Here is a 20970-nt window from a genome sequence, read left to right as displayed (position 1 = left end):
ATGAGGGATCAAGACCCGAAGAGCCACGACCCGGCAAGGGCGGCGGTCGTGGATTGAAACTCTAATCATCCTAACTTTATGCCTTGTTTCCTGTTTTGGTGGTGGTGAACGCCTTCCGACTGCTCGCTTTGTCCTCTGGCTGGGGCATCTTGAGTAGGTTCCGAGAAACTGGAACTGCCTAGGTAGGTACAGTACCTGCCTAGGAACAGACAGGCTACTAGGTACTGTAGTCATCCGGGGAAGGAGGCGACAACTCATCCATGCGCCTTCCGTATTAAGGTCGTCGTCTGGGCTTCTGATTTATTTCCCGAAACCCGGACTCTCAGGCAAGGTAGATATTCTCACTCTTACACCGCCACCCCACCCGTCTGGCCTTGTCTCCTCTCCCCTCCATATTCATCTCTGCAGAATGCCCAGGTACCATCCATTCCCACACTCCTGGTCCAACGGTCGGCTCCGCTCTCTTACATGCGACAGAGGGACACAGCATGTAGCATGGCCATTTGCCGGCTCACACTGGTTTGGCATCCGTTCTCTCATGCTCTCACCCCTACCTGTGACCTCACCGTCTCACCTCCATCTCCCTCTACAGGTCCAGCCCGTCCGTGGCAGTTTCGGAGCTCACTCAGAGCGCACTAGCCTTGTAAGCCTAGGTCGCAGTTTTAGGTTTATCTGCCGCCTCCTCGGTATCGATTCCGTACGGTCTGTTTCCAAAACAGCACGGCCCGCGGTTTCTATTCGCACCGCTCTCCCAGCACAGCACGCACACCTGCGATGCGATGCGATGCACACGACTGACCCCCTCATGCGGATTGCGGCCTGCCCTTGTCGGCAGCAGCAGCTTTAGACTGGCCCGTCCTTGTTCAACTCCCACGCTGGCCGTCTCCACCTCCGATCCTGGCGCAACTGGCCCCGAGAACCAGGACACGGGGGCGCAACCGGCGGAGCCTTGGCTGGTCGGCCATGCCATTTGGCCCATGGGCTCTTGGGCGGCTTCTGATTTTACCATGCTGCTCTCTTGACACATTCGGGGCTTGCCAGGGCTCTATCCCTATCCCGGGGGACTTCAACCCTACACTCACCTCATGTCAACCACACCTCACCTCACCAGTTCGTCATCCCCCGCCCACGGATGGTGGTTGCCCGTGCCCTTCCTTGTAGGCTCTGGCGTCCTCGTCCGTTGCCATTGGGAATTGCTCGGCTCGTTCCCCCGTCCGAAGTAATTGGCCGTAGCGCGATCAAACAAGGCGAGGCAGAAGGCAGGTACCTGCGTCTGTGGGTACACGTTAGGTACGATACCTTGCCCTGTGCTTGGTTGCTGGTCCGTTCTTGGGAACCGTTTACCTACGCCCCTCCCCTCCCCTTCCCCTCTTCCTTCTTCTCTTCTTCCAGAAGCGTCACAGGACAGGCATCCTTTCCAGACCGGGGGTTGGGAGTGCTTCTGGATTTTTGGGCCGACGGACGGGATATTTTGCAACTGGCATGACTGACGGCTCCCAAGGCCAGAAGGGCACGGGCATCATCCTCGTCCGTCCACCTGGCAGGGCAGGTACATATTATCGACAACGTCCCCGAGCGGTGCCGTGCCGTGCTGTAACAACCCAAGAACTGGCACTCCAACGCTCGACCTCGCTCGTTTGCCTCGCGTCCTGGGCCATTTAATCTACTCCATTTTGTCATTGGCACACCTCCTCGGCATTCCCGCCTCGTCGCTCGTGCCTCCATCACCCGTCGTTTATCTCTTGTCCATGTTGTTGCAAGCCTTATCCCGGCTCTCCGACTCCATCGCGGCTCTCGTTTGACGGTCCCCGGCCCTACAAACGGCAGACATCACATCACATCTCTGCAACGGCAACTGCAACTACCACTTCACCTGATCCTCTTTGAAAGCATAAAAGCCCAAGGCCTCCTCCTCCCATCACTGCTCAACATCACTTGATCACTTCAACGGCTTCTACACCATCAACACCATCAACACTCATCACCATCACCCATTCACATTGCTCACTCTCCCTCTCCAACTCGTCTCCTCCCGAACACTCGACATCGATTCACCGCACTCGATTGCATCTGCCACTCACACAAAACCACTACCCCTTTGGTAAGTACCGAGCATGCAGACTGAGAGGCTGCGATGACCATCACCACTTACATGGCCGGCCGTGCCCCAGTTGGTTATATATACATGCAAGGCTAACATTTCCGTCCCAAGGATCCTCCTCCCACCCAATCAGACCAAATCTTGTGAGAGGGTTCAGCACCTCCAAGATATTCTCGACGACACCTACACCCTCCTCTGTACCACCCCAAACAACCGCCACCATTACCGACAAAATGGCCAACGCTTGCGCCCACTCGTTCCGGATGATCAAGTCAGATAGCACCTTGATCCAGTGGGTTTGCCAACACTGTCGTTCCGGACCTCACTGGATGATTTTTGAGTGCACATACTGCAAGCTTCACTTGTGCCGCCCTTGCACGCAGGCCGCTTGAGCCCTTGCGGGAAAAACCCCCGGCGCTGAGACATGCATCCTCGGTGTCTGGCGTGGGGGAAAGGGGTGTGCAAGTGCGCGCGCGATTCTCTGCCGTGCGTGGGCCGTTCACTCTTTGCTCATGTGCTAGCAAATGACAGGTGTGGCCTGACTGACATGACGCGAGGCTCAACCCAAAAGGAAAAAGATGCCTTCTTAGTCTCGGTGCAGGCGCACATTGCGATCAAAGGCAGAGCGTCTCAACAAGGGCCTTTGATTGCGCTTGGCAGAGCACGGAACGACAGCCCGGAGCTGGTTCTGGATGTACGGCTACCAAACCGTGTCGCACCCCTCTCGTGCACCGATCACCGACCACGAAACGTCACTTTTGCCGGGGTGTCAATTCACGGCCAGCGAGGATGGCACAGCTGAGCTGAGCCTCACGACAACACATTGAAACGCGCCGGACCGCAACGCATCGCATCTCAAGCAGCCACATTCTCCAACAGGTCGAATCTGGTGTCTGGACGCCAAGGGCCCGAAAGGAGAAGCGCCCAAGGACGCCTATCTCGATTCATCCCAGAGCGCAGGTGGGGGATTCGGTCAAACGGTGGCATTGGATGACTTACACTTTTTCTCGGACTGTCATGGCGGAGTAGTGCCCTGCACGCTCCACGTGGGAGGCTCCAGTCCCAGGGACCTCAAGCCCGTTTTCGGAACTGTGCAGCATTAGTGACCCCCCTGTGGTTACTAACGCCTGGACTCGCTTGGCCCTAGGGCCGACCGATACAGGGCTTCTACGGGGCTTCTGGGCACTTTTGACGTCTCCAGAGTATCTCGGTTTTCGCCTGTCACCTCCTCCAATCTATGGCGCGGCTCCGAGGTTTCCCTTTGTGGAAGTTTGGCGTGTTACAGGATGTTTTGGCGCTCTTGTTTCTTGTCTCTTTTCTGTTTTATCTTCTCTTTGATCTTTTCTCTTTCTTACTCTTGTTCGCTTCGTCCCTGGGGTCGACTGCACTGTTTGTTGTTGCTGCATAGCATAGAAGGATGGCGTTGATTCTGCTTCTATTTTTGGGTTTCTTTACTTCTTCACTTGCTTGGCATTAACCCTCTAGACCTGCCTGGGCGACCTGGTAGGCAACCGGAGTACGGAGAAGGAAGGGACACGCAGTCATGGCCTCATGTTGTTTAAGCCTCTGTTTCTGTTTGGTTTATGGCGCAAGGCAAGACAAATGAAATTGATGGGTTGGTGTTTGGGCAGGCGCTCGAAATAGACTATGGCTCGGGCCAGACACATGGGGAAAACAAAAGGGGGCTCAGCTCAGGGCGAGAGACTACCTACCTAGAAGGCAGGAGAAAATGTTGTTAGCTTGCTGGTCTGTGTTGTCATATTTTAGGCATGATTTTGTTTCCAACTGTGTTTCTGTACTGCTACGTGGACGTGAACATGACATGGACATGGGAGTGAATCCTGAAGAATGACTAAATTCTCTCTCTGAACCGAGGAGGAGAGAGAAGGGAGGGGGGAAAGAGTGAAGCGTGGAGCTGTGAATTGAAATGGTGAGGTCATGATTGGGGGTCTCGGCCAGATGGACCCCCGTCTTTGGTCGTCATAAGCCTCCCCCAAGTGGGAGCTTCCACTTCACCTCGGTGCCGGAAACGAAGCCGTCAACAGCCAACAATTACCCCAAGTCAGTCGCGATTGGTCAGAATCATACTTAGTTACTGTCCTCCTTGTCTGAGCTGGCCAGGACTGCTGGTTTGGACCTATCAAAGCTCGACTGGCTTTGGGGGAAAGAGCCAAGGTCCTGTAATCTCCTGTTGGCCGGATGGTCTTCCCTAGCCAGCTCGCTCTTGCCCAGGCAGGTAGGTAAGTAGGTTCCCAACTTCCTCCCCCCGCTCCTTCCGTTGTCCGTCGTCCGCCTCACGTTGCCTCCGGCTCTGGGCCATACGCCGCACCTATTGAGGTGTAGATCTCTCGTCGCATCATTGATCCTTTCCGCCTTTCTTCTCCCCTCTTCTCCCCTCGCTTCGGGTCTCTCTCGACCGACTTACTCGCGCCATGAATAATGCAATCCGAGGCGGAGACGTCCGCGGCATGGGTCGATGAGGTATCCTTGGTGTCAGCCTGACGTGGGAGAAGCCCAAGACTTGCAAGAATAGAGCTGATATTGCCCAGGCTACATCCCAACCCTCTACGGTGATGGCTTGCGGCTGCGGCTACGTCAACGTCTGTGTTTGTGTCGTGGCAGGGCGCCCTCGCTGCAAAGGGACACCGAGGCTGTGAAGGGGAAACGACCAAGTCCTCACCTCCAATGCTTCACGAGGAGGCGACGACGCCAATGCCCCCCAGCCAGCCCAGCCCAGTCCAGCCCAAGCCCCAGCGACCCACAAGCCTGAGGACCCGTGGAAAGAGAAGATGAACCAGAAGGCTTCCAGAACAAATTCAGAAACCGCCTCGGCCTGTTTCCACCTCACCCACAGAGCGTTTTGGGGCCCCTTCGCGCGCCCTAGGGTGGAGAATCGACGTCAGCACAGACAAGGACCTCAAATTGCCATGTACCAACTCACGTTGCGCTCAGCGGCCACACGAGCACTCATGTGCCTAGGCACACGCTGCCGTGATCGAGAGCTCTTTAATTAATTTTTATTCATCTGAATCATCGCTTGAGTCACGACGGCGACGGCGGAGGCGGCAACATACCGGCAGCTCCCATATCACCACATGGCACACGCCCCCCTTGTCTACCGGATCCGACCTCCCGCCCGCCCGGCCGACACGGACCCATCGGGGAACGAGTCCGGGGGGTGTTGAAGTGAGGAAGGTTTGCGAATCCAAGACCGTTGACGACAAATTAACCTTTGCCTCATTCACCGACCGTCCATCGCGCCCCAGGCCGTGGCTAGCCTGCCTCGCTTCGTCTCGCCTCGTTTCGCGCTTCCCGAGCATTACTTGAATACCTATTCGTCTTGGAACACTCCATGTCACTTCAGACACATCAAGTTTCGTACTCCTCAGATTGCTTGCTCCAAGGGCTCCCGTGCAACCGACCCGCGGGATCGCCTTGTCACGCCCCGGCAATTACAGGCACAGGCTAATGGAACGTTTCCAGATGTTGGGACAAGGCAGTACTCTGCTCGCCTCCGCTTGTTCTCCGGTCATTTGCGGACACTGGCAAGGCCGAAAAGACGCCGCTCCGTTTCGGGTCCGGGTTTGGGATCTATCCCCAGTCCCCACCGCGCCGGCGTCACGGGCCGAGATGTTACGGACACTGGGCGTTTGCGACCGGGCAGGTCGATAAATTTCCCTACCAAGACGAGATGGTCACTTAAGCGTTGGATGATGATACTGGAAGCGACTGCCGCTCGCCTGTAAGAGAAATGAACTCGCTGCACCTATCACGCGTATGTGGCACGTTGATTGATACTACGACTCTATTCAAGAGAGCAGAAACCAGCACGGAAACAGACCGAGCAAAGCCGCGCTGGTCAACCAAAGCGAGAGCAGGACGGGCAAGCTCATCTTGGCATCGGGAGCATGGCGATAGTACCGAGCGATTGCGGGATCTGTCAGCGACCAGTCCCAGACGGTACGCTCAGTCATCCGTTCCGTAACCTCGACATGATCACCGATGGACACGATGGCGTTGTTGCCAGGCTTGCTGACGAGGAAGCCATATCTGCCGAAGACGGGCGAGTACTTTGCACCAGCGTCAACCCTCCGGTCAGACATGAGCTTCTTGAGCACTGTGCCACGCTCTCCCTTCGCTGTACGGCCGGTGTCATAGTCGACGTTGAGGGAAGTACAGCGGTTGCAGTTCTTGGTCAGGGCGATTCTGTGCGCGCCATTGATGGACAACTGCGCCCAGAAGTCCTCATCCCACTCGATCTCACCGTCCAGGACAATGTTGGGCCGCATGGCTCGCATGTCCACGTCACATTCGGCCAGGCGGGCACTAACGTTGTTGAGTGACTGCTCCGTAGCGAAGAGATAAGGGGCACAATCCGAAAAGGCAAGCCAGTCCTCCTCGGTGCGAGAAAACCCGTAACCCCCGACATAGCTCGCTAGCCACGAAGGCCATGACTGGGGGTATCTCTGGGCACTGGGTGAAAAAGTTCCCAAGACAGGGCGTCGACCATCACCGATGAAGACCAGGGCGGTGCTGAAGCCGAAGCACGCAGAGAACCATGCATCGTACTTTGGACCCATGTGATATGCGACGACCAGGCTTTGATGAAGATTGACGTCGGCTCTGTCCAGCCCGTCTAGCTTTGGGTCGATCGGAACGTCCAAAACGGTGTCTTGTTCCGGCCGCCAGGGAACCAACGGTTCTTGAGGAGTTATGTACCTGACGCGGATCTTGTCACCGACAATCTCCTGGGCAAAGAGACTGCACTCGGGGAATTTGGACAGCTGCATTTTTGTCAATTCGCCCGACTCCTCGACCTTGCATAGCATAAAGCGGCGATCGTGTTCAAGACCCTGGGGCCCCAGTTTGGCGGATTCCAGCTGGATTCCCCGGATGCCCTTGATAGGGTAGAACCAAATCTGGCATCAATTGTTAGCGGCGGGCTCCAGGGTGGTTATCTTATCGCGTGTGGCGTATTGAACTTCGCATCATACCTGTGTGACCTTCATTGCTTCTGCGACGGGTTCAATTGACCTCTCAGGGCGCCTGTTTGTTGCTGATGGGGATGGCAGAAGTTGACTGATTGATAATCGAGATGAGCAACCCCACCGTTGTCGGCGCCACCAGCAAGCGATTGACTAAGCCATGACAAAATAATAAAGAAACTAGGCGGCTTTGAGAGCTGAAAGTCTGCCTTTAGAGCTGGAGGCGCGCACGCAATTAATGCTTCTTCGGCTCCCACTTTCGGCAATGTGGGAGGGGAGCGTCAATGTCAATTGCAGGCAGAGCTTGCTCAGGGAGAAGGGTTAGAGTTGCCGTTGCTGGCGCGCAAATCTTTTCTCAAGAGTCCCATCAGGAATGGAGTAGTTGACTTGGCGGTGCTCAACACTGTCGAGCCTCCCTTGTCTTCTATTTTGTTTTCCTCTTGTTCTCTTGCTTTGCCCATCGTGTCCTTGCATCTAACAACCAGACGCACCTGAGCCTAGTTGTTGTCCCTCGATATCACCGATTCTCGTCGCCTCCGACTTCGGGAGAGTCTCGGCGTTCCTCCCGTGGGATCTCGACCTCTACCAATCCGTGAAATAGTTTTCCGCAGTGGGGACGGCATCTGGGCCCTTATATCAGCGGTTGCTCCAGTACCTTATTTCATCCCACTTTTCCTTTGCACGTTCAATTCATCGAACCCAACGGACGGAGCAGCAACAGGCCAGCCCGACTGAAGGTCAGTAAAGTCGGACGATTCGGTGACCCTGCTCTTGTCCTCCTCCGGGTTATTGTCATCACCGAGCTCCGGCGGCGCAGCAATCGCCGGCACAATGGCCTCCGATCCGGCATCCAGGGGCGGCCATCAAGCCCCCACTTCCCGAGAGGCTGAAAAGACACCCCCCAACGTCGACGACGCTCAAGATGTTGAGGGAAGCGGAGGAGAAGAGGTCAAGGCCGTGTCGGGGCTGGGGGCGCGTCCCGAATGCTTCAAGAACACTTTTCAGGAGGTCGCATTCGTCTTCATGGCCACCATTGCCATGGCGACAAATACCTTTTTGACCGGCTCGACAGTTATTGTTACGGCGGCCATTGGCAAGGACCTTGGCATGACACAGAGTCAAATCTCGTGGATTGCTGCTGCTGCAACGTAAGTTTTAACATATTTATGTCCTCTCTCGCCTTCAGTCCTCTAACTCGGTTGTAGGCTTACTGCTGGAGCATTCCAGCTTGCGCTAGGCCAGCTCGCTGACTTCTTGGGCCGCAAGGCCGTCTTCCTCTTCGGTATGGGCTGCTTCAGCGGAGGCTGTCTGATCGTTGCGTTTGCCCAGAACCCCTTCTGGATGGACATATTGTGTGGCGTACTCGGCCTGGCTTCAGCCATGGTGGTGCCCCCAGCCATTGGCATTCTGGGAGCCGCTTACAACGTGCCCTCGCAGCGCAAGAACTGGGCCTTTGCAAGTTTCTCAGCCGGAAACCCCCTTGGATTTGCCCTGGGTAGTATAGTCTGTGGTATTGCAGCTCGCATCTTCAACTGGCGGGCCGGCTTCATCCTCCTATCCATTATCTGGGCCGTGCTTGGAGTTGCATCCATCTGGATTGTTCCGAGCGTCGAAGCCTTTGAACCAACACCATTCAAGACACGCATGCGCACAGCTCTGAGGCAGTTCGATAGTGTTGGAACTGTCCTGACTGTTACAGGTATTGGCATGTTTACAGCTGCTTTGACGTATGTTCATATCCCTCTCCCCACGCTTTGGGTTGGACTAACTTGTGCACAGTCTTGGCCCCGATGACGGCTGGAAGTCCGCGCACATTATCGCCATGCTTATCGTTGGATTCTTTCTCCTTATCGGCTTCGTGGTCTGGGAGAGCTACTGGGAGCACCCCCTCATGCCGCTCCATGTCTGGAGAGACCGTAACTTCTCGTTGGTATGTGTCTGTTGTTGCCGCAGCTTCTTGGTAGTTTTCTTACAAAGGATAATAGCTTGTCTTGACGGCGATTCTCGGCATGATGTCCTTCGCTTCCTCCAACTTTTGGCTCGCTCTCTTTATGCAGGAAGTCAAGGCTTATGATGCCCTCAACGTCGCGGTGCACCTACTGCCCCAGGTCATCGCGGGCATCATCTGGAACGTGGTGGCGGCCAGCATCCTCCACAGCATCAACAACACCCTCATCATGGCAGTGGGCTCATTTGCCTACCTGGGCGCTAACCTCCTCCTCACCTTTCAGAAGGCGAATACGATATACTGGGCGTTTATCTTTCCTTCTCTTATCATGAATGTCATTGGCGCTGACTTTCAGTTCAACGTGACCAACGTAGGTATCCTGATGGTTCAAGGGACAAGGGATAGATGCTAACGAAACCTTATAGATGTATGTCATGCAGTCGCTTCCGATTCACCAGCAATCATTGGCCGGAGGTATCTTCAACATGCTTATTCGTCTGGGTTCGACGGTCGCCATTGGTATTTCGACGGCAGTGTACAGCTCGGTTGGGGAGGCGCAGGCCGATGGCGGCGATCCGGTTGTGCCCTACCGAATGGCCTTTTTCGTGTCGGTCGGACTCGCGGGACTGAGCTGCCTCTTCCTGCCATTCATGCGCATTGGGACTCAGGGCAATACACCTGCTGACGCGGTGGCGGCCGAGGAGATGACGGCGTCGATGGGCTTGGTCAATCCCAATGCTACGGGTGAGACGGGAGATGAAAAGGCTGAGAAGAGACCGGTGGCCTCTGGCTCTGTAACGGAAAAGGAATAATAATGGCTGGGCTGAGTCTTGTGTCTTGGCTAGAAGGGAAGAAAAAAGGTGCAACGCATGAGATACGATACCCCAGGAACAGCAAAATAATTTGAGATCCATGTGGATAGAGGGAGGATCGAGAGGGATTCAGCTAATGGGCAAGGCAGATTGCTTGGCAGGCGTAATGACGGCCGAAATAGGCAAAAAAGACATAGATGCAGTAGTTAGCCTTGGCGCGGATTATCACTAAAAGTTTCGAAACCACCACGTCACGTCATTTCCCTGAAACCCGGGCGGGCATGGCCGCGAGGTGAGGTGAGATTTACACCAACACCGGCATTCGCGTTGTCGTTCGTCGTTCGCTCTTGAGCTCGCGCCTAGAAACACCTACAGTAGTCTAAGGTAACCCTAACCCTTGGATTAACGTCATGTCAAAGTGCGCCACACCCTAAGCCCTATCGGGCGGGATGGAGCGCCGACCAATGAGAGCCGCCGCCGCTGATGTAAGGCTGCGGGAACGAACGTGGGGACCGACCTCAACGACCTCGACCCTGAACCTTGCTTGTGAAGATGAACTTGAAGGGCTGAAGCGCATCCTAGTCGCAGAGGGGAGATGTGCATCTGCTGCTCACTGCTTGTGATACGTTCGACCCGGCTCAGCCCTAATGCTACGATCCAGCTGGTGCCGTCACCACCACGTCTCGTTGGCCATGCCAGTCGAGATCGGCGGGGCATCTACCACGTTCGGAGGAATTGCAATCGTTGACCGCTGGCTGGAAATAGCTTCGCCTTCTGTGACCCTGGGAATTCGCGGGCACTAAAATCTCACAAGCACTGCGCTGTGCCAGCGACGGAGCCCCAATGGCCCCATCCCATAGCCTCAGCAGCGCATCTTGGCTGGGTGATCCTTCATACTCTCGGGCTCATTCCCTGTGTCCCCATTGTTGTCTTTCTTCCCATTGAGGCAGTCCTTGCGGAATTGCCAGCATGTATAAAGGTGTATCCCACGCGCTGCTAGGTCTGCCGAGATGCGAGGGAGTTGAATTGCCGTTGACCATCACTCATCTCGTGAGCGCATTCTCGCACCAACGACACTCTTCTTCCCCAGAGGGAAACCAGCATCACCCTTAAGGCGCAACACAATGGCGCTCGAGCGTTGGGGCATTGATCCGGCCAAGGTGCCGCAGCAGCCGTTCCTCCCCATCGTGAGGCCAGAAGGACCATCCTTCCTCGACACAACGGCCTGCCTCTGCGCATTGCGACCTCTGCCCGGCGCCGATCAACTCACCGGAGACGGATGGAGATTCGAGCGTGACGAGGCCGCCTGGCAATGCATAGGAAACCAAACCCAGGCCGTGTACAACGCGACAACAGGAAAATGGTTCAAGTCCAAGAACGGCAAGGGAAGCATCGACGACCTGCCCATCTACGACGCGTCGAACCCTCCCAAGGCCAGCGAACAGCTGATATGGGACACTCGAACCCGGACACTGAAGCCATTGGAAGACAACAAGAGGCTCAGTGTCTACGACCGAGATTGCACCGGCAAGAATCAGTCTAGCTTCTCGACCAGCTTCTATCGCTCTTACCAACAGCTGCTGAATGATCAGCTCCCCCTAGATGCGGCGCCATGCTGGAGACCTGGCGCCTTGCCATTGCAACTACAGTCCGTCGAGTCTTGGACCAAGGATGGCTGTAAAGAAGGTTTTCTTTGTGAGTCCCCGTTGCTGAGCCTCAATCATGTGAAAACGAGTTCTAATCAGTCCAGGCATGAACAACACCATCAACTCACTCCCCCAGTCATGCCCTCCCAATGAGATGTGCACAGTCGGACGACTTTCACAAATGACCTGCCACTACAAAGGCGAAAACATAGGCATGGGTCCTTTTGAGCCAATCGTTTGCCAGCAGGGCTACTACTGTCCTCTCGAAGACGAAGGCAAGAAGAAGCTTCGATGTCCAAAGGGCTCATACTGTCAACCTGGTGCTTCCAAGCCGACGCCTTGCGCTTCCGGCAGCCTCTGCCCCGAGGGATCATCATTCGAGCGCTTCATGGTTCCTCTGGTGGTCCTGATCATTGTCGATGTCCTTCTTGTCATTGGCATGTTCTTCTTGATTTTCCGACAGCGGTGGCACTCTACCTCCAAGGCGCATGCCGGCACCCTGAAGAGGCATAAGACCATGAGGGCTGTCAGGGCCACCATCACTGGATACAAGGAACTGCCCGAGGGACAAGACAACGAGATGGCCCCCATGAACCTCTCGTACAGTCCCTATGCGCCCTACTCGCCTTACGACATGCCACACCGAGAGGGTCGCCCTGGTCATGGCTTCGAGGCCGCTCTGGCACGGGGCAGCACCGATAGCGATAGCTCTGATCGACAGCACAAGGAGGCCGAGGCCTCGCCTCAGCTCAAGGCGTTTGTTGATTCGATGCGCAGAGCAGCCGAGGCGACAAACTTTGGCCTCTCCTTCAGGTACTCCGACCTCAGCTTCCACCCTAAGAAGGCCGTCAAACCAGTTCTCCAAAACGTCACTGGATCCATCGAGCAGGGACAGCTCGTGGCTGTCATGGGTGGATCGGGAGCCGGCAAGTCGACATTTGTCAACGTGTTGATGGGTAAAACCAGTAACACTGGCGGCATTGTTGCCGTCAACAATACCCCAGGCAAGATGAAGCGTTACAAGAAGTTGACGGGTTATGTTCCCCAAGACGATATCGTACTGCCCGAGTTGAGCGTTTACGAAAACATTGTCCACTCGGCACGTATCCGGCTTCCTCGAACATGGAAGAAGGCCGAGATCGAAGCCCATGTCGAGTCTGTCATCGACTGCTTGGAGCTGTCGCATGTGCGCGATTCTCGAGTCGGCAGTGTAGGTAAGCCCGTCATTAGCGGTGGTCAGAGAAAGCGAGTGAGCATAGGCATGGAGCTGGCGGCTGCGCCCATGGCCATCTTCCTTGATGAGCCAACCAGTGGTCTCGATGCCACTGCTGCATCTTCCATCATGCGCACGCTCAAGGCAATTGCGAAGCTCGGTATCTCCATCATCGTCATTATCCACCAGCCCCGAACCGAGATCTTTGAGCTATTCGACAACCTCATTCTGCTCGGAAACGGACAGACCATCTATGAAGGGCCCCAGCCCGAGGCCCAGGTATACTTTGAGAGCATGGGCTTCCATTTCCCTGAGCATAGCAACCACGCCGACGTGATTACTGATATTATCACCGGAAACGGTCGAGAATACAATGCCAAAGGTGACGTCTCCAAGGAGGCCCTCATCTCCAACTGGTCAGCATCGCGGAAGGCCAAAACGGCCGAGGATTTCGAGCGCAGGAGTATCCGATCGACCATGCTGGGTGATACGGGCATGCGTCAGGCCCTCAAGAAACGTGGTGCTCCATTTGTCAAGCAAGCATGGCTCTGCCTTTGCCGTGCCATGGTTCAACAATACCGCACCAAGGGGGCCTTCTTCGCTGAGATGGGACTTGCGGTGCTCGCCGGAGCCTTGCTAGGACTTGCTAACAACCCCAAGAACGGCATCATGTTTGTTGGCATCTTCCACGAACCCTATGAGGTCTTGTCGACGGCCATCGATTTCATCTCTGCGCCGCAGTTTGCCCTCCTCATCGCCATTGCTGTTGGTCTCGTTGCGGCTGCCCCTGGAGTCAAGCTCTTCTCTGAGGAGACGCTGCTGTACAGACGGGAGGCCGAAGCAGGACACTCTCGATTTGCGTATTTCATTGCCAAGGTGATTTCTGTCTTGCCTCGGATGGCTCTTGGATGCCTCCGTTTCACGACACCCCTATTCCTACTGTCAGTGCCCATCATCGACTGGGGTCTCGCGTTCCTTACCAACCTGCTGTACTTTTACTGCATCTATGGTCTTGCCAGCATCGTGAGCATGGTCGTCCGCAGAGAAGATGCGCCACTGTTTGCAACCATGATTGCACTCATCACTGGTATCCTGTCTGGATCAGCACCACCCCTGTCGTCAGTCAAGGACTGGCACATGGAGTGGCTTTGGCGAGCATCCCCGGCCACTTGGCTTGCGGAGATATACTTTGGGCAGCTCGTGGCACCGTTCGCCTATCTCTACAAGGTGGACATTGCTGCGCGAGAGACTGGATTCGAGTTGGATCGAAAGTGGATGAACATTGGCGTCTTGGTTGCAATCGGAACAGCATACCGAGTTCTCGCCTTTGTTGGAATGGTGCTTGGACATCGGCTGAGGAGGTAGAGAAAGTAGGGTTAGAGTTCTTTTGGGTATGAATGTCCGTGCCTGGATGCTCGAGATGGGTGGACTTGAAGGTATCTGTAATATCCCGTCTGGTTGGAGATGGTGGAAGGTGACGCCTGGCGATGAAATTTTGGGCAAGGGTAGTTGTTGGTATAATATTGCGCTTCCAATAAAGGCAGGAGCTGTGTACCTACATCCATCGTGTAGGGCTCCTTCCAGATCACGATCAAATGTACATGATGGCCATGACATGTGACCTTTTGTGTGTTGGGCAACTGAACCTTGAAGGTGCTTTCCTGCCTCTGGATCCGATTCGTTCGATGTTTGACGATTCAACAATACCCATTAAACCCTTGACCACAGCAGAGATAATCGACAAGGCACAGACAGCGGCTTCGTCTAGCAAACAAGAATGACCTCGGGCCGCCTACTCTCTTACGTACCTTGCTCGACATACCCGATCTCCCACATGCCGAAAACCCAGGGTCCATCAGTGGTGACGGCGGCTCCAGCAACGACGTTGCTGGCGGGCATAACCAACTTGGGGACAGATCGCCGGTGGTCAAACGTAACGACGGACATCAAGTGTTTCGCGTTCCGTGCCCCGTGCTCCATTCGAGTTTCGTCGTCGAGCGTTTCATGAGCGTCTCTTGGCATTCCTGAAGCGCGGGCCCGCATTGACGGGGAAACGATGGTCGAGCACAGGCATACTACTCCGTATACTACCTACATCCTACATCTCTAGCTGCAGCGGTCGGGGAGGGGATCGAGGATGCGACGGAATTCTCAGGATCAGAAACGCTCCCCACGAAAACGGAGGTGACGGAGATGAAGATGGCGGCAAGCTGCGAGACGACGGTCATTTACAGGCAATGGCTGGTGACTAAATGCAACGAGGCGTTGGAACTATCCCGCACGATCTTGTTACCGTTGGTAACCAAGCATTTGTGGTTGGGCGCAGGAAATTCAATTCTCGGCCGGTCCCCCACACAGTCGGTTGGGCCATGGGCCACGGCCTTGATCCAAGGGGTCCCCAGTCAGTGTCAATGTCAAGCGGGCGGCGCGTTTAACGAGCTGGGCCAGTCGGGGATATGCTTGATACGTCAGCAGTGGAGCTGGATCCATGAGGGAAGCCATATCCGTTCTTGGTCGACCTCTTGCTGCATTCACTCGTCCATCCATTCCTGATGGCGCCCAGTGTTGGTTTGCCCTGGTTCGACTCAACCTTTGTGTTCATGGGGGCGCTGTAACCAGAGTCAGGTTACTACGTACGCGTCGAGGACCAAACTATTGGACTGACTGCTGCATGAAGGAGAGATGGCGTCAAAGACGATTGTGCCGCTACTGTTAGTGGCATGAGGAGACACACCCGTCGTCGCGGGTCCAGACTCTCGTCCCAACAGACAGGCTTCACATCTGCCTGGGCTGGGTTGACCGATCCCCAAGGCCCCCTGACGATCCAGCGACGACAGTGATGGCTACGTGCTAGGGACGTTGACGTTAGTGCAACGAGCGGTATCGATGCAGCGGGATGGCGGGCATCTTGTGGCGTCTGGACAATTAGGCGTTCGCGCGACGGCTCATGCGCGTTATCACACGATTGCCCAAGCTACCGACGTGAGGGTTGCCAGCAACGATTAGTCCCTCCAGCGCAGGCCAGGAGCCCACTCACACCTGAGGGAAGCACATCTCTTGGCCCGGCTGCGATATCAAGTTGCCCCGGGCAAGGTGAGGGCTTTTATCTCGAGCCCAGGTGAACCCGACGCTGAGGTACCGGACTCGCGTGCTCTGGACGACAATTGATGAGCTGAGCGGGCGGACGAGGGTGGAGGGGAACGGCGCGACCAACGCCACGGGTTTTAATGGGCTACGCCAACGGTGAGCTAACGCCTTTCTGGCTTGCTTGTCGGCTCGGCTCCCCGCTTCTCTTTCTTTGTTGCTGGGTAGAAGGGGTGGAGTTTGGAGGGGCTTGACCCTCTCAAGCAAGCCCGTGCGAAACCATGATGAAGTTGGCTGATGATACTTCTGCTGGCGGCGGGGAAACGGGCTGGGGCTGCTGCTTGCGGTCTTTTTGGACGCTCGCAGCTGTGGGCGATGAAGCATGATTGGAGGAGGGGATCGAGATAAGAGACACAGAAGAGGAGGTTGAGGGGAGGATGAGGAGGAGGGCGAGTTGACGTGACGTGCCAAAGTCAAGCTACTGCTGCACAGGAGGACGACCATGCCGCGCGGGCAGCACGTCGACGATATCGCTCACAGAATAGCGTCGAGTGTCACGCAACCACCACATGGGAGCAAACCGCATACGTGCTAGGCTTGGCACTACCTGGACGACAATCTCAGTCGCCGTCAGAGGTTGGGAGAGAGACAAGGGACAAGGAAGACCCTCCCAGCCCAGGGATCCGGGCTCGCAAGGCCGTGTCAGCGCCGCAAAAGATGCAAGGATTCTAATGCAGAGTGTGTTGCATTTGAGAGGCCAAAGGGCAAAGGGCGCTACGGCCACCAGAGCGTCGGGTCGCCCAGAACAAAGAGCTGACGACCAATGCCTCGAGATCCAAAACTTTGAAATTTCTTCTTGATCCCCCAGATTCCACCCCTACTTCTTCTTTGCTCTCCCTCCTCTCTCTCTCTTCATCTCTTGACATTATCATACACACCTACTATTACTATTACGGATACCCATCTTGTTCTTCTTGCACCATCTCTTGTTTCTTGTCCAGTCTACACACTTGCTCTTGGAGGCTGGTTTCCTTCCTTGCTCTACTCTATTATCTCTCCCTTATATTTGTTCTCTTTCTGTCTCTTTAATACCTACTTTACCCACCCACAGCCATCATGGCCACCTACACAACCATGGAGGGTCCTCACCATATCGCTATCAGGGAGCTCGACCTGAGGACCTGCCACCCAAGCACCATGGCAGACCGAGTTGGTGCTGTTCCCGTTCTCAAGACGAGTGCTGGTGAGTTTCTCCCCAACTTCCCTTCTGCCTATTGTTGTTGTCGTATTTCTTTTCTTTTCTTACTCGTCTTGGCTGCGGTTGGACCCTTGTCTTCTTGGACCCGAGTTTTTTCGCTTGTCTCGCTCCCCTGTCACTTCGTTACCTCGGCCACCACCATCAAGGCCACCCACCCCTGTCATGAGTTTCAAGGTCAAGGTCATGGTCAACCTGGACGACGAGCTCAAGCGATGAGCTTGAGTCACAGTCAGACCTTGCCTTGAAGCTCGCAATGGTGTCCTTGGGAGGCGGATGGTATCAGAAATGGCATTGGTGGATAGCTTGAAACAACTTTTGTCTTGGAGCTTGGTATTCCGCTTCACCGTTTTGGAAATGGCCTCGACGAGACACATTTGCAGCCAAAGCCACCACGACTAACACTTCGGCCCGCAGCCTTCTTCACATTCCTCCGCGCCAATCTCGTCCTTCACTCGGCCATGACCTCGGCGACCAACTCTCCACAGCTCGGTCCTTCAGTCCCGTTCTCCTCCTATGTCCCGCCATCGCCGTCGCCGCTTGCCGCCAGTGGTCCCTTCTGCGGCTTTGATGACGACGATGACATTGAACCACTGTCCCTCGAGGTTCTCGACAAGCCTCAGGACAAGATCGAGGGTCTTCGCCTGGTGGCCGATTCCATCGCCCAGATGCGTCAGCGAGCCTCGTTGAACCTCGTCTTTCACCCACTCTGCCTCGCCGGTCTGTCTACTGCCCTCGCTGCCATTTACCACCTCGGTGGCGTCTCTCGTCTCGACCCCGGCCTTGGTATGACTATCTCCTGTGGTGTCATCATGAGTTACCTCATGGGGATTCGATACCTAGCCAGTGGCTACATCTCCCTGGCTGAACGACTGCGCTGGAACTGGCTGCGGGCCGACGATGGTGAGGAGGATACCCTGCTTGCTGCCCGCCTCAACGACGACATCATCGGAACGCTCGTCCTGCGTCTCGAACCGAACCCGACCTCTGGCCACAGACGCAGACGATCTCTCTCGCTCCGTGGTGGAAAGGGTGTCATCCGCGCGTGGACTACCAACCTCCACTACCGTGGAAAGGGTGTTGGCAAGGACCTCCTCCATGAGGCCGTTCGCGTGACCAAGGAGCGTTGCGGCAAGGACGCCGAGATCGGTTTCGCCCAGGAGCACGCTAACAGCGCCATGCTGCTCCCCGGTATCTTCAATGCGCCCTTCCGTAGGGACGAGGTGCGGGCCACCAAGGCTCTGGACGGAGTTCTGGCCGACTGGGACATGTTCAAGAGGAGAAGGTAAACGCGGCCATGGCACGAAACAACACCATTACGAGGACATGAAGGGTCCTACAACCAACGAGTTCATCATCGAGAAAAGGCGACCAATGTGAGACGATGATGAGGAAGAGACGGAGAATGAAACCGGTGACGATGGAGTGATATAAAGTCCAGGAGACGATACTATCGACGGAAAGACGCGGTCATAATCAACAAACAAACTACACACAGATACCACTAGAAGAAGGGTCATGACAGAGACTCGAGGAAACTAGACCACCAACCAGGTGGAGGCGATACCAGACTGGAGGTTATACCATTCGGAGGTGATACCAGATGGAGGCTTATATGCCAGGGGAAGAAGAAGCACGTAATGGCGGGAGCTCGCTTGCTTGCTATATTTTTTGGATACCTACTTGTACTGTCACTTGAGATACCCCATACCTATTTCTTTCGTTAAAGAAGAAGCTCATAATTCATTGGGTCATGTCATGCATGATGGACCTGGTGCTAATAACAATCTCTGATCTCTCTCAACTCAAACACAATGCCAATTTCCTTCCCTTGTTCTTCGATCCCGAAATTATCCCCCAGGAGGTGAAATGCCCAACCTCTCTTTTCCTCGTCTCGATGCCAAACACGCCCGCGAGATTTGACAGACAGAATTCCAAATGACAGAAACAGTAACAGTTTTGCCCCCCGTACGCCGGTAAACTCCCCCCCTTTACGTCGTCTCATGTCATGTACATGATGGCTTACTACAAGCCCGGGCACGATGAACCCTTTAGCGGTATCGAAGAGGTTGGTGAGCGTCGCGCCTCTTTGCCCTGTTCTCCGCCGTGTCTGGGTCGAACCCGTAAATGGGACGACCGATACGTCTCAGGCTGTGGATGACCTAGTCGCCAGATCAGCAGAGCTCCAACATGGGCGTCGCTTGGGTCAACATACGTCACTAATAGTGACAGTTTTCGCGTTCCTGTACTCGACGTAGATGATGCAATCGCGAATCACCTGCTTGGGTGTCAGTATTGGAGCAGCTAGGGCAGATGGCTACTGACGTTCGTGAGAAAGCTTTTAAGAACTTTCCGCGATTCGTCGTAAATATCGCCAGAGATACGCTTCACGCCGCCACGGCGCGCAAGTCGTCTGGGGTCTCAGTCAATACTCTGCAGTTCTCGGAGAGAAGACTCGAGGTTGGTAGTCAGTCTCCCCTCCGTATAACAGTCAAGCTCACCGGATGGCAGGTTTGGCTGTGCAATGTTAGCAACGCGTCCATGCATAAACAAGTGAGATTATACTTACTGACTCCAAATATGCTGTCCGTCAGAACCTTTCTATGGTGAAATCATTAGCATCTACCTTGAGCGATGTCGATGTCTTGTGTGAAGTCTCACCGGTGTCTCTTCGTCCCGGGTAGGGTCTTCCCGCCCGGCCCCCGGCCCATTCCAGGCTTGTGGGTCATACCTCTGCGCACTAGAGGATTCAGCGGATTCATCGTCCTCAGGCCAGGACCCCCGCGAGTCGCCGCGGTGGGAGGCATTGTCGAGAGATGTTGTCGATAAGAAGAAGCTTGATTGATCTGCAGTCGGCCGGCGCGAAATGGTCTGTGTGAGCAACTGCGTCTCAAAGAAAAAGAAAGAAAAAAGGCTCGGCAAAGGAAAAAAGCGAATATAGAAAGAGCTCGGAGTAATAAATACCAATGCGACAAGTAAGTAGGTATTTTATTCTGGAGTGTTTTGTTTTCCAGAATAACAAAGAGAGAGAGGTGGCGAGCTCGAGATGCCGTTGGAGGGGAGAGAGCTATCATATCACACCCTAAAGCCTACCTAAGGTTCAGGCAGACGGGAGGCCGGTCTGCTCAGGAACAACACGTGACCTCACTATGCAAGCAACCACGAACACCACCATAGCAAACGGGAGCCAACATAGATGCAAACCATTTGCACGTCTAGCAAATTCCAGACGCTACAGGGAAGAAGAACACATGGATAAGTAGGTACCTTCGTACACTAGCAGCGAGTAAGAGCAACATGGACGGATTATGTAATAGTCGTATACTTTGTTAGTTGTAGAGTGAGTACCTACGTCTAGACATAGATTCCAAATATCATCATAATAAATACACTCAAAATTCATATTAACAAGATCGAATATTTTGTATCATTTCGCAAGCAGCGTAACTTTTCGTAGCCCAGGTCGGTGTGCGCACTTCTCAAATCCCCAACCGTACACAGCCTCCAGAGGAAGCCAGTAAGCCTCAACTCCATGATGCCTTCGACCAGGCGCGACATGTTCCCAAGTCGCCCGTACTACGTAGTTGGTAACCCGTCAATCGATTGAAAAAGGGTCCAGCAAACTCGAGATCGTCATCGTCCCATTAAAAACCATGTGTGCTCCCCAATTGTCTCGCACAATCAAAACAGTTGGCCTCAACGCCAGATTCCTCGCTACCACTGCCCTTCCGAGGTATAACATGAAAACAAAGCGAGCGCGCCCGACGCCTCTCGAACAGGGGTATAAAGCAATAAGAGTAAACGATGCGGAAATATTATATCATCCGTCGTCGCCGTCGCATCTTGTGAGGCTAGTAGCATTGATGCGCCGCCGACACAGGTATTGATACAATGACAGTGGAACCGAATTCGACGTTCCAGCGTCA

The 20970-nt window shown here is 54.8% G+C and overlaps 5 protein-coding genes across 5 annotated transcripts; 3 read left to right on the top strand and 2 right to left on the bottom strand.

Annotated features, from left to right (window-relative positions):
- Nucleotides 1–5910: 5910 nt before the first annotated feature.
- Nucleotides 5911–7110, bottom strand: MRS44_006447 (uncharacterized protein; the record flags this gene model as incomplete). Its single annotated transcript, XM_046267573.2, has 2 exons — nucleotides 5911–7020; nucleotides 7096–7110. The coding sequence occupies 2 exons, from the start codon at nucleotides 7108–7110 to the stop codon at nucleotides 5911–5913; spliced, it is 1125 nt and encodes a 374-aa protein (XP_046139959.1).
- An 807-nt stretch (nucleotides 7111–7917) lies between these two features.
- MRS44_006446 (uncharacterized protein) lies at nucleotides 7918–9846 on the top strand (the record flags this gene model as incomplete). Its single annotated transcript, XM_046267571.2, has 5 exons — nucleotides 7918–8234; nucleotides 8292–8813; nucleotides 8866–9016; nucleotides 9072–9404; nucleotides 9460–9846. The coding sequence occupies 5 exons, from the start codon at nucleotides 7918–7920 to the stop codon at nucleotides 9844–9846; spliced, it is 1710 nt and encodes a 569-aa protein (XP_046139960.2).
- Nucleotides 9847–10970: 1124 nt separating this feature from the next.
- On the top strand, nucleotides 10971–14070 carry MRS44_006445 (uncharacterized protein; the record flags this gene model as incomplete). The annotated part of the gene is made up of 2 exons (XM_046267584.2): nucleotides 10971–11541; nucleotides 11597–14070. The coding sequence occupies 2 exons, from the start codon at nucleotides 10971–10973 to the stop codon at nucleotides 14068–14070; spliced, it is 3045 nt and encodes a 1014-aa protein (XP_046139961.2).
- A 2835-nt stretch (nucleotides 14071–16905) lies between these two features.
- Nucleotides 16906–18333, top strand: MRS44_006444 (uncharacterized protein; the record flags this gene model as incomplete). Its single annotated transcript, XM_046267585.2, has 2 exons — nucleotides 16906–17032; nucleotides 17462–18333. The coding sequence occupies 2 exons, from the start codon at nucleotides 16906–16908 to the stop codon at nucleotides 18331–18333; spliced, it is 999 nt and encodes a 332-aa protein (XP_046139962.2).
- A 762-nt stretch (nucleotides 18334–19095) lies between these two features.
- Nucleotides 19096–19851, bottom strand: MRS44_006443 (uncharacterized protein; the record flags this gene model as incomplete). The annotated part of the gene is made up of 6 exons (XM_046274603.2): nucleotides 19096–19206; nucleotides 19260–19322; nucleotides 19370–19457; nucleotides 19546–19561; nucleotides 19614–19645; nucleotides 19706–19851. 6 exons carry the CDS (start codon nucleotides 19849–19851, stop codon nucleotides 19096–19098), a joined length of 456 nt encoding a protein of 151 aa, XP_046139963.2.
- Nucleotides 19852–20970: the final 1119 nt, after the last annotated feature.

The sequence above is a fragment of the Fusarium solani genome (genome assembly GCF_023522795.1).
Source record: "Fusarium solani strain SB1 chromosome Unknown bctg00000003_1, whole genome shotgun sequence".
NCBI lineage: Eukaryota > Fungi > Ascomycota > Sordariomycetes > Hypocreales > Nectriaceae > Fusarium > Fusarium solani.
This window is presented reverse-complemented; position numbering and strand designations above follow the sequence as displayed.